Raw genomic sequence first — 13,358 nt, 5'->3', positions numbered from 1 at the left:
AATTTCTTAAAAATAGAGAGCCAATCCACTGGACAGTGCTGCTCTCTACTCCAACTATATTTTAAAAGAATAACAATAACAAGGCCGATGCATTCATTTTTATCATTAGGGGTGGTAGGGTAAATATTTCCTTCACGACTGCAATAAATATGCAGATTCAAACGCACCCAGATTGAGATAAACGCTCGCACTTTTTGCACAACACCTCATGTTTCTTTTCACAACTAAATAAAACCTTATAGACACCTGAATCAGGGCAGAGCAGCCGAGGCCTTTCTGTTCCTTCGCATTGTTTTCGTTCTGGGCTGCAGAGCACAGCCCCGCCCTCTGGCACTTCAAAAGAACAGGGAATCCCTACCCATCCCATGTCATATGAGCACACACAGATGAAGAGAGGGAGGAGGAGGAGGAGAAGAAAGCCACTGGGACACGGAGGGAAACAGTTACACTGCAAATGCAGCAACTTCCTATGTCTGTGTTTTGAAAGGCAGAATGCAGTCGGGCTGCATTAAACCAGGTCACTGGAACATTGGACTAAGAAGAGAAGATGTTTGGCTGAAATTTTCCACAACGTTCATACTCATGGTCCCACCCAGGAATTACCCAACACAGCCAAATTCGTCTGACTCAAACCCAACCACAAATCATGAGCATGGTTCCAACCTCCATAAAAAAAGCCAAATATAACCAGAGTACTGCACAGTATATAAAAATCATACCATTAGTCATGCAAACGAATTCCCTCTCATTACAGTCTGACATGTAAGCAACTCCACAGCCGTCTCATAACAACCTGTTTCACAAGCTTCCAGTTGATAGTAGCGTAGGTTGCTTTACAAAACAAAAGCATAGACTCGAAAAAGAGATCATATACGTGTCATATCAGCTTCTCGTCTCTGGCTCTGCATTTACAATCTTTCTCTTCACATACAAAGTCCTGAATTGCCAGGTTCCATCGCTTCTTGAAGACCAAGCACCGTGTTTTACAAAGAGTGAAGGTTGACTTGTGGTTTCTTTCCGCTGTCCGACGTCTCTTCCTTGGATCCAGCTCACAGTTTGGATTCAGGACACAGACACGCTCTCTCTGCTTTTAAGAATAAGCTTAAAACTGGTGAGCGTGGAACCGTGTTTTAGTTGCAGGCTCAGTTTGCTGGATGGCACACTCAACATTTGTCCTGCACGCCCCTCTTTTTCACTCCCAGTCATGTACACGCCACCATTTCACATCATTAACTTGTGCCTGTTCTCGCCAGTTCTTGTAGTTGTTCACCGTCTCTCTTTGCTCCTCTTCTCTGGCTTCAATTGGTCATGACTGATAGTTTAACAGCTTCACACAAAGACTTAGACGATCTTTGATCATGTGGTTTACCTTCACTAGGGTGTGCATCATAAAATACCCTCTTTTGCCATGAAACTGGCTGCACAGATGTATTTGCTTCTACAGCTACATCAGTTTATGACTTTTGCCTGAAAAAAGAAAAGTAATAATTTTCTCTAAGTGCACATCTCTTTTCCGCTCAGTCATTTTCTGAAGCCTCTGTTCCCCGTCCACGACTCCACATTACTGCTGGTATGTGGATTGAAACACCAGAAGATGACACAAATTATCTACTTGATGTTCTCATGGAAAATGGACACATGAGCTTTTATTCAGCACTCAGTAACAACCCCACCTGCTGGATTTCATTTGTGTGTTTTGATTCCTACAGGCTTCACCTTTGCCCCGCTGCTGTTCACGTTGGTCAACTTAAATGTAATAAATCAATCAAATCAGGAGTGCAAAACTCAACTCTTCGCTGTCAAACACTCAGACTGCTCTTTACACTTAGTTACACACAGTTGGCTTTCCTACTCTTTGCTATGTGTGCTGTCAAACACAGGGGGATATTTTTAATATGGTTAAACACAGAAACGTCACTTGCTATTATCCCTGCTGTTTTTCCATCACATAAACAGTGACTCCACCAACTATTATTTCTAGACTTATTTTCCTGGTTCATGGTTTATACTGTAAAATATCAGGAAACAAATACCAGGGTGAAATAGTGGGATTAAGTCATAAATATCAAGTTAAGAGTGTAAAACTGCCACACATGAAATTATGGAATCATCAACTGTTTTGCATGTTGGCTTGAAAAAAAGCTTTTTTTTTGTTGTTTTAAATACTCAATTATGGCAGTCAGCCAATCAGAGGAAAGCATGATTCAATTTAAAACACATAATGCACATTATCAGCTTGGTAAGCAAAGGTCCGAGTCGGACACTCAAAGATCAGCTCTGTCTTTATCTCCACAGGAATTTGGTTCGCCTGTCCTAAACCTGCAGCCTGTCGGTTTACCACCCTGACCTAATTTCTTTGCTGTAGCGACAGTCATTTCAAACCTCTCCTTTGATCACCGCGCTCATCTTAAAAGCAGCCAGCAGTAGTCTGAACTTTTGATGTCTGTGTTTGAGGTCAACCCCTTTTGATTGTCATGTGATTAAAGACCATAAACTGGCTGCTAAATAATAAACAATATTTTAGGCCTGGTGGCAGGATCATGTTGAAGTAATTTTGCTGAATGATTTCTGAATGATGCTGTCTAGGAAAAAACAAATAAATAAAATTATCTTGCCTTTTAACATTCAGTAATCACATTCAAAGCTTTAGAGGCTGCAGACTGTGAAAAGCAGAGCAAAGATAAGCAGCAGAAGAACAAAACATCTGATTTTCCAGCTTATGTGGATGAAGAGATTACAGGACAATGGAGTACTAAGAATGCACAAAAAACGGTATGTGGTGTCTTTCAAAAGCACACATGATAGTATTGTTGCATCAGTCTAGTACTGTCGTATCACTTTCTGCCATTGTTTACATTCACAGTGGATGATAAGGAAGGAGGACAAAAAAAAATCCCCAAAAATCTAATCAGACAATTTAATCAACGTCACCCAGCTGGACATTGACATCTTAAAGAAACTAAAAAAAAAAGGTAAAGTGGCCTGAGTTAAAACTAGTTAGAACTCAGAGCCAGTTGCAAAACAACAGCCTCAAATGAAATAGGTTTATATCCTGTTATTTGATCAATTTACAAACTCTGATGTAAGTTTAATAACTTAGTTTGTTATGAGAGTATTTTGCATTGAATCAAAGTTTATTCTATGCGCTGGGAGTTATTTAATATTGCACAACAGAATATAAAAGGGTGAGTATTTGTTTAAAATAGCTGGTAATGCTTATAACACATGTAAACTGTACACATCCTCATAGGAGTCGAGTGCAGTTGTCAGAGGAAGTTGAAAGAGTAGGTTCACTGTACTGGAAGTACATAATCATAAACCCTGATTTTTATTTATCTTGAATTTTCTTCTTAACTTTTGCTTCTTAAAATCCAGTCTCACTCAGAGTCTTGACTGAGTTAAATTCTGCTGTAAACTCCAAAAGCCCTGATACAACAGATACATCTTTTTGTGTCCAACAATGCTGAGAGAACAAGGTGAACGGTGTTGGTTTGTCTTCAGAAAGATAAAACTGTAGCATTATCCTCCGGCATTCTTGGCCTGCTAACTATGAGCTGGTGCCCACACTGCCTATCAAGCCTCATTCCAGGCATATTTCCTAGGAGGGTGAGAAATAGTAGACAAGTAGCTCCAACAAAATCTATACTTCACAGATGATCACAGCTATTTCACTGACTATTAAATTAATTCACTACTGAGGTTCAGGTTTGCTGCTTTTATAAAAACAACGATTAACCAAGAACACTCAGACTTCTTAAATGTGAAGATTTGATACATTTTTCCAATATCCATGTTTTGTTGTGTTGGTTAGACAAAATAAGCAATGTGAATATATCAACTTCAGCTTTGAGAAGGTCATTCGATGTACTAACTAAATAATCTCTAGTTGCAGCCCTACTTAAATAACCAAGAGTTCACGTTATCTTTGCTCCCGTGTGCTTTCAAAGCATGCGAGGCAGAGCCTTCAGTTACCAGTTATCAGTTCCTCTTTGGAACCAACTCCCAGTTTGGATTTGAGAGACAGACACCCTTTAGATTTTTTAAGAATAGGTTTGAAACTTTTTGATGAAGTTTATAGTTGAGGCTGAACCAAGTCACCCTGAATTATCACTTATTTATGCTACGATAAGCTTGGGCTGATGCAGGACTTTCTTCCTGTCTGACAGAAATACTTGAACAAATTAACAATTGATCAACTCAAAAAGAAACAACCCATGTTTCTAGTTTCTTACATGCCCAGATTTTGGTCTTCTGCTTAAATAATGCAGCCTGAAGATTTAATGTTGTCCTTTGAGAAAAGAACAACCTAAGAAAACTGTTTCACTTTTTTCCTCTATGTCGTCTCAGGACTCACAGTGAGCTCCTAATCATTTAGTTTGGAGGTTAATGTGACATAGGTGACGTAGATAAACTGTCTTGTATGACAGGCAGTGACAGACCGTGTCTGTTTCAGAGGTCAAAGTTCACAGCTGATTATGTCCCACTGATGCCGATTATCACTGGGACGTGTAAATACTTTAACATCCTTTCACTGGTTTCACATTTTCTTCTTAAACACAAAGTTACTTAAAGGTTCCACAGTGTCACACAGAGAAAACATGCGGTTTCCACACAGCTATCTGTTAATCTCTTATTATAAACAAAACAGGGTTGAAGAATTGGATAAATGCTTTAGTATTTATTGGACAATTCCTTTGTGTTATTTTTGTACCTGCTTCGTACTTTAACACACAAAGAAGGATACGCCTCATTTCTTTTTGTTGTATTAAAGGAGAAAGGAAGGCTGAACACAGACAAGAGTGGAGCTTATCTTCATGTAAAACTATTAATAGTGAACGTAATATTGTAACTACTGCTACTACTTTCTGAGCTAACAAGCGATCCTTGAGCCCATGCTAGGTAAGTCAGCCACGGTCTGCTAGCATAAACTTTGGACACAAGATGGCCAGAGCTTTTGTATCTGAAAAATGAAGCTAATGTAAAAAGTCCCTTAATATGAATTCTCATGGCCAGCAGGCGTTGACTCCTCTGGTTGCACAAGTCTAATTGTACAGAGGTCTATGGGAAGGCATGAATTTGGCTCAGTTGATCGATGACCTCAGTAATCACATTTCTAATAAGTTTATGGTTTCATTTAATGGTCAGCATGACACTTTTTTCTTAATCATTTCCCCCAGTCAAAACGGGGGAAAGTCAAAAAGAAGGATTGATTAGTCACTACAGGATGAGCATGCAGTGCAGAGATCTATCAAGTCCTCATCAGGATTCAAAGACACACACCAAGGTGCTCAATATGCTAATCAGGCCATTGATTTTTTTCTTAGAAAAATCAGTCGCTTTTCTGTCATTGTTTTCCCAACATCTCACCAACGAGTAGTTACAAAAAGCTTTCCTCCTCCTTGAGCCTAGTCCTACCACAGAGTATTTCCTGTTAAAGAGAAGTTCTTCCTCTCCATCATCGCCAAATTCTTGCTCACAGGGTCTCATCAGATTGTTGCCCATCTAATATTTTGGTTTTATCAGGATTTTATTCTGGCTCTATATAATAAAAACAGAATTGAACTGAAGTACATTATGACATTTTTAACCCAAAAGAATACTAGACGTCAGAAAGAACATTGACAAACTAGACAATCAACGAAAACAAAAATGATATTCTCTCAACATTATGACCACATAAAACGATGCTTTCATGTGACCTTCTGCAGTAAAGGAAATTACAGACTGTGATATTACGTTTTTTTTATGGATTTCGTTAAGCTTGATAATGAGAAACGAAAGAAAAAGCATCATGGGAGAACACTGTGCTCTTAAGGATTATCTGCCACCTCGGGCCAAACGAACAAATTTGCAGAGTTCACATCGTTTCTCAGTTCTCATTGGAACCTGTGTGCACATGCCCAACACTAATCTCCATTCCTGGTATAATGGGAAATAGTAATGTCACATTTTATAAGCAAAGATCAAGTAAATGGAGAGAATGACAGCTGTGTTAAAGATGTGCAGTCAGTCTGCCTCCTGCTTTTATACACTAATTTCGTAACAGACAAATACACCAAACATCTCAGGAATGAAGAGAGAAATTGAAAAATAGAACAGGTTTGATGACTCTCCTAAAAAGCTTCAGGGGCACACTGGGTTGTGAAGTCACACGTAGGAGATTAATTGACTGACATCTCCAACTTCTTTGGCCATTTAAAAACACTGAAATGAGCCTAATGCTGACTAAATCCTAGGACTGATGATGTGGACCGTCACCAAAAGGGCAGAATGTGACCTTTCCAGGGGCTATTTATGAGGCCAACATTAACAAGCAACAAAATTTGTTTTGCCCAGTCAGGGTTTCAAATGTCAGACATGCTGCAGTCTGGATGCCATTTTGATCATTCCATGGACAATCTGAGAAATACCTCCTGGAAGGTGATGCAACAAACAGCAAAAACAGACAATGTGTGCACAACCTGCCCTATATGTAGGTGATGTGCAGGACACAGGAGACAGCAAAAAAGTGATGCCTTCATGAAGACCTAGCAGAGATTCAGCCAATAAAATCTATGCTATTTGCAACTTTTATGCATTTTATTATTGATGCTCAGGAATTTAAGGGAAATTAAATTAAACTTTATGGCTTAAACTTCTGGTCAACCAATCTGCAATAAACTGCAGCAGTCTTTCCTATGAGAAAAACAAATGCCAATACCGTTGTATCATCTTGCACGCAAGACTTCAGAAAATATCCCAAACATGGAAATTACAGGGCGTTTGTCTGATCCTTTAATTTGACTGGACACACAAGCATGTGAGCTGGGATGTCTGTCAAGTATTTTGAGTAAAGAAGCAAAAAGAACACAAAACAAAACAAAAAAATCAGTGGGCAGAGCTGCAGGGAAATTAGTCATCCATGTCAGCCATCTTGGCAGACATCCTATATTTGATGTTGACTGTGAGAACTCCTGAGAGAATAGGAAAGCAAATAAACCATAACAAGACTGTGATAATATACGGACTACAACAACACTGCGGTACATACCCATGGTGGCAGCTCTGTGGTTGGCACACTTTGCTTCACCGCTTTCTCCTCCTGCTGCAGGAACGCTAAGGCACGGTTTATCCTGTAGTCCCCGTTGCCATAGTTCTTCCTCCAGTAGAAAAGCATTGCAAGTCCAATCAGAACCCAGCTAAAGCTGAATTCAAAATATCCCAAGACGTAGATAGGAAATATTAGGGCAAAAGTCTTGGCAAAGTTAATCCACATTTGAGTGACATCTGTCAGGGATGATTGCTGCTCTTCGGCCAGCTCTTCTGGGGACAGAGGGGGGCCCATTGTACTTGTGGGGGTGTTAGGTGCTGCAATGGGCCCATTGGCTTTGGCACCCTCTCCCGCTGGACCGTCCATCTTGTTACTCATTTTCCCCTCTGGAAAAACAGTAAATTACAAGAAAATGTTAGTGCTTATTCACACGCTACAGAGGCAGAAGCAGACAAAGCTCCAACTGTTTTTTTACTACAATACTACAAAGAAAAGGCCTTGTGGCTGCAAGATTTCCATCTCCATAAACCAAATTATAAGAGATGAATGGAGACACAGTTATGCCCAAAGGAATAAAACAACTTTAAGCTTGACAGTGTTACATGAAACTGAGAAATGATTCCCTCAAATGAACACCAAGATTGCTATGTAGTCATCTCTTTTAATTAAGAATTGACTTTAGTATTTAGAACTGGATGAGAAATGATGGTGAAAGAAAAGAATCCAGTAATAACAACCACGATTTCTATGTTCAAAAGTAAACACTAGAAGGTTTTCGGACCAAGTATAAAAAGAGTAACATTTATTTTGATGTAAAGCGCTGGTATATATATAAAAATGCCCAATTTAGTAGTAATGGGCCTTCTCCAGAGGATCCATGTTGTCTTAATTCCCCTTCAACAAGCAGGCTGTAGTAGCCTGGATGCAAATGACAGAAAAATACATTAAAGCTGCAAACTAATCCCCGTTAAACAAATCTGTACAAGACAAGAAAATCTTCTTCTTGGCCTGCAGTGTAAATCAATACAGACTACAGGCTAAGCTGTCGTTTATCTTTTTCTCTTGCACAAAACTCCCTTACAAAAATGCCATTTTTTTGTCTCTGAGGAACAGGGGGAGAGTACGCTTTAGATAGAAACGAATTCATTACCTGTGGCAAAACAATTAGAGTCACTCTTTAATTCGGCATATATTCATTGCATCCCCTCGCATTTCTACGAGAGTACTTCAACTTTGAAAAGTGCCTCACCCGTCCTCGCTTCAACCTTGCGCTGCCAAAACACAGTGCAGTGGCTAGCACCGACAAGTGTGAAGGCGTCATTAAAGTACACTCTTTACTGCTAAATGTGTTATTTTATGTGGCTATATGCGAGCCGAATAAAAGAGCATCAATGATTAAATCAGAGTGTAGTTACACGATTCATAAAAACGCACATAACTTGACTGTTAAAAAGTGCAAGTCTTAAATCCTCATTTCTTAGATGGAGTCTGACGCCCCAGAGTGACACGTATTAGGGCTAGGACTTCACCTACCAGTAATACGTGCATCAAACACCAACGAAAAACAACTTCTTTTTCTTCCCTTACCGCCAAGGAAGCGTCACACTCACCGGTATCCACCTGCGACATTCGCTGCTCCTTGAAAAATGAACTAATAATCACTTTGTCAGCTTCGTCCACTGCATGCCGAGCAGCTCAACTCTTTCCAACCCTGCTCCCCGTCAGCACATCCTACTGTGAGGGCGAGCAGTCCGCCTCAGCAAGCCTGCAGGAAACTGTCATCGCGGGAAAGAGGTCAGCCTCCTTCAGGGAGGGAGCTTCAAACTGCACAGCACAGCAGCAGACACGGGTGCCACCCGGTGGCGGAAAATCCACCACAGACATCGAAAGAAAACTAGTTTTAAATGATAAGATTCAAGTTTAGAAAATAAAATTTAAACAGATTTAGTTTAGCATGTTGAACTGACCATTTTAATTAAATAATTTCCCCCAGGGATCAATAAAGTATTCTGATTCTGATTCATTTTACTTTCTCTATTTTTATAAATACAGTGCTCACAGATAAAGTGATGCGATTTTTTTGTCAGTTCAACGCTGGTTTATCATTGTATATATAGAGAAAAGTGATTGTATAAAATAGTGACTATTAAAGTGTCACATGCCTAATCTAGATTTAAAGCCCTCCTTGGCATTTCCTCCCCGGTCTAAGTCCAACTCATATATCAAACCATCAGGTATAACGTTACGTGGCTGCAAGGAGGAGAAAACTGAAAAGGCAACTAAAAGGTGCCGACAACGCCACCTGGGGGTGGGATTCACCCCAGGAAATATTAACTAGTGCAAAAGTTTTTGCGAAGGCACACAGGTTTGTTATTGACAAAGACAGAGGCGCGGCAATCACTCATTAAACAAAAATAACTGAAAATTAAGTAGCAGACTACAAGACATTTAATTAAAACACCAGATATTGCTTAAAAACAACAAAATTAATTGATTAATGCAGTTAAAGACAGGCAACTCAGAGAGGCCAGGGAGGAGTGCCCAAGGGGTGCTACCAGATACCCGAGATTCGCACTGCAGTTCTCGCTGCAACTTAAATGGGGTTTTATGCTCATATTCCGGTGTTTACCCTCAAATGCATAAGAGGAAACCTCACCAAAAGTGCTTAATCTCCCCCAACATACTGCAGACAAAACCCTTCTTGAGTTTCCTAGACTTAGTACCAGTCAGCTCAGCTATTAAGCAATGCAAAGGAGCAGCCAACTAGGCAAATCTTTCAACAAAACAGCAATAGTAGCTTGCAGAGCCAAAGAAGGAACTCAAATCCACTTAGAAACGGTTTCTATTTTATTAGTGTCTGTAGGCACACACAAATAGCTTGAAAAAAGGAACACTGTTCCAACTTTACTTTGAGACCTTCTTACTGAAGATGGCCCAGAACAACTCACATGCTCCTCCACTGTAGAAAGAACACAATGACATCTTCCAAGTAGAGCAGTAATGACTGCTGGTCCCCAAATATGCTGTCCCTTAATTTCTGAAATGTACTCGGGGCATTACACAACTTAAAAGGGCATTATAGACTATGTGCGCGTTAGCATATGCTACTTCCGGTGTGGAAACTCCTGTGGGGAGCTTTGTTTCCGGTGTCCTATTTGTTTACGGTCCAAAACAAGTTAAGCAAATGAATGAATCGAGCGGCGATTTACATTTCTATAGATGTCTTGGGCATTTACCCAATATATCTGTAAATGATTTTCATCGACTTGTCGATATTTTTCCCCTGCGCCTCAGAGCAAAAGAGAAAAGGGATTCAAATTTTATATTTCTCAGTATCTGTAAACAGCGGCCCCTCGTTTATCGCGGGTGTTATGTTCTAAAAATAACCAGCGATAGGTGAAATCAAGGAGCCAATTTTATTTTTTGACTGTGCAAAACGTTTCGTGGACATCGTGGACATACAGTACTGCACTTCAGAGTCACACTGCTAGCCATGCAGCGATTCTGTACTGTACAGGAGAGACATCAAGGAGGAGCAACGATCAGGACGCAGGACACAATGTGATGTAAAAAAAAAAGGCATGCAAACTTGCACTAAAAAAATCTGCGAAACAGTGAGGTGAAAGGTGAACCGCGAGGGACCACTGTAGTTTTGAAGGTAAGTCACAACATACCCTTCATAAATGCTAATGTATAGAAACCCTTACCAGCAATCATTAACTTTTTGTGTGGCTTTTTTCACGGTTTGTTAACATGCTGTGTAGGTGTGTACCTGACTAGCTGATATCGACATAAAGGGGAAACATCTGGTTTGACTATTGTTCACCTGTAGTTTGAATGCTGAACATTTGCCCGTTTAAATCATAAGACCAGTCACTATACAGAGATGCTTCTGAATGTGGACGATGTGTCTTCTGCTGCAGTAATGCAGTTCTGCTTGTGTTGAGTGATGTAAACAACTGATCGATCTAAACTGTTTAAACGTCAAAATTGATCATTAGATTTTTTTATGACACAACAGTGGTGAGTGTTCCCACCTTCTGCTCTTTGTAACTTAACGCGATCTTTCCGTTTTCGAGTTTTGGACATGATTTTGGAGTATATCTTCGCAGTAGCGATTGACCGCAAGGTAAAGCTACCGGAAATGTACAACCCTACATCCGGTCTCAAACCAGGAAGTTAGCATTTTCTCGTGCACAGGGTCTATTCCACTCAAACAACCTAAATGGAATACAGAAGGGGACTTGGCTATAACCTGCTGCAAGGTCCAAAGTTGAAAACAGGATGACACCTGACAAAGCATCAAGGGACTTGTCAATACTGGGTAAGGGGAAGGCATCCTTGTGGGATACCCCCTAGTGTCAGAATACACAATGCATCGTAGTTTGTTGTGTATGGGGCATAGCCGTGGACCAGTCAGGGTGCCCATGCTGATCCCCGTCCACAGACCAAAGTGCCACAATGATGTGAGCATATCAGAACTGGAACACGGAGCAAAGGAAGAAGGTCTGGTTTGACCTTTTTTTTTATACCACGTGGATGGTGGTGTGTGTTCTTTACTGAGGAACATCTGAGACTATGATTTACTATGCAAGCCAGAGGAGACAGTGTGATGCTTCAGGCAATGTTTTCATGGGAAACCTTGAGTCATTCCATCCATGTGGATGTTCTACTTGAATTACACTTCAAAGGTCTACGTTATAACTTACTGAAACACTATTTTAACACTTCAGCCTTCTAGTAACCTGACTGTGAAATGATCAGGACCCACACAGTGTTCAATTGTCAGTTGCAGTTCTTTTATTTTGACCCACAGCGTTTCCCACTGCTTCGACACCTTGTGTTCAACCGGGAAGCCAGCTTTCCAGGTATACCCCCACACCACACACACTGCTCCTTCCCAACTCCAGACACTAAAAGGGGGAGAGCTCATTCATTACAATCCCTCTCACCCATGTCACCTAAAAGGTAAACCTGTTTCTCCATCACCTGTTCAGCTCTGATGATTCAGTAAGGACATCTCCTGGTTTCATCTGCATGTTTCCCTCTCACCAGATGTCCTGATATCACCAGATATCATGACCAGCAGGTTATTAAATAAATTCTAACAACAGCTGATCAAGCTTAAACATGCTGCTGTTGTTTAGCGGGACATCCGGCGGTTTCCTCTTTCTGGCGCAAAGTGGGCAATAAACAAACAAGAGAGAAAAGCCGATCAGCTGATCATTGATCAGTTTCAAGATTGAAGTAGCAACAGGAGAGAGAGGGGAAAGAATGAGAGAAAAGGCAGCTGTGCAGTGTAACAGAATAAATCCACCTTTGTGTCTTTTTCCATTCTAGCTGAAGTACGGAACAAACTGCATCCCTTTTCAGCTCAACACCAAACGCGTAATATTTTCTCTGAATACGAGACAATTCCGTCTTTTTACAGGACGGTTGGCAACTCTACTAACTAACCTTATGAATTAAATAAAGTTCACTATTAGTAAGATCATAGCACCCACCCAGCTGTATAGACACTCCGTCATGCTAGCTAGTATGCAGTATGAGTTATTGTAACTGACTGTAAAAAGTCAGCACAAGGAAAACAAACTCCACCTAAACTTGGTTTATATCTGACCCAGATAGACTGCAGGTCATAACTTCTTACCTGAAGTTCAGTTCACCTGACACTCGGACCGGCGGCCACCGAGCAAATGCCCGGTATGCCCGATGGCCAGTCCAGCTATGCTCGTGCCATCACTTAACCCTTCGCGTGCCCAGAATTGCCGACCCCTGTTGTAGATAATCATTTATACGGCTATGGATGCAATCAGACAGCATGGTACTATTTAATAACTGTATATATCCACAAGACCATTGGACTTCCTTATAAGACAACCTTTCCCTTTGATGACATCAAATGAACACTAATAGAAAATGGATTTAGACGCTTTCAAAATGATCAAGATAACTGCATTATTTACAATCATTAATGGCATGATGGCAGTGAAGAGAACATGAACACTAAACTTCCTTAGGGTGGTGAGAAGGATGAAGAGCGTTACGAAGTGTTACAAGTGTTACAAAGCTGAGATATCATTTTTAAGCTTTTTATGCCATGAGAATCATAGATATGTAAATAAAAATTAAGTAAATAATGCACTCTGAAACTTGATATTCCAAGCAAAAATCTGGTGTTGCAGACTTATACCACAAGCCATATTGTTGACACTCTTTGTTTTGGTTTCTCTTCCAGGGCCAATTTGGCTGGGCGCACCAATCAGGTGTAAATTGCCCACAACAATATGGTTCCTGGGATTATCCAGGTGCATAAAGCTCTCCCCTA

General features: G+C 40.5%; 1 protein-coding gene across 3 annotated transcripts in view; it reads right to left on the bottom strand.

The window, feature by feature from the left end:
- Positions 1-8,784, bottom strand: part of esyt2a (extended synaptotagmin-like protein 2a) — a 51,620-nt gene extending 42,836 nt beyond the window's left edge. For all 3 annotated transcript variants that reach the window (XM_085438446.1, XM_085438444.1, XM_085438445.1), the window contains exons 1-2: positions 8,641-8,784; positions 7,031-7,416 (exon numbers count right to left, since the gene is read on the bottom strand). In XM_085438446.1, the coding sequence (XP_085294572.1) occupies positions 7,031-7,416; positions 8,641-8,659 (405 nt within the window). In that variant the 5' untranslated portion in view covers positions 8,660-8,784. The remainder of the gene's footprint in view (positions 1-7,030; positions 7,417-8,640) is intronic.
- Between the last annotated feature and the right edge of the window lie 4,574 nt (positions 8,785-13,358).

The sequence above is a fragment of the Copadichromis virginalis genome, linkage group LG18 (genome assembly GCF_057382275.1).
Source record: "Copadichromis virginalis isolate Kocher_CV1m ecotype Utaka linkage group LG18, C_Virginalis_male_GT1.1, whole genome shotgun sequence".
NCBI classification, from domain to species: Eukaryota; Metazoa; Chordata; class Actinopteri; order Cichliformes; family Cichlidae; genus Copadichromis; species Copadichromis virginalis.
Note: the sequence above shows the minus strand (reverse complement) of the source record. Positions and strands in the feature narration are given on the sequence as shown.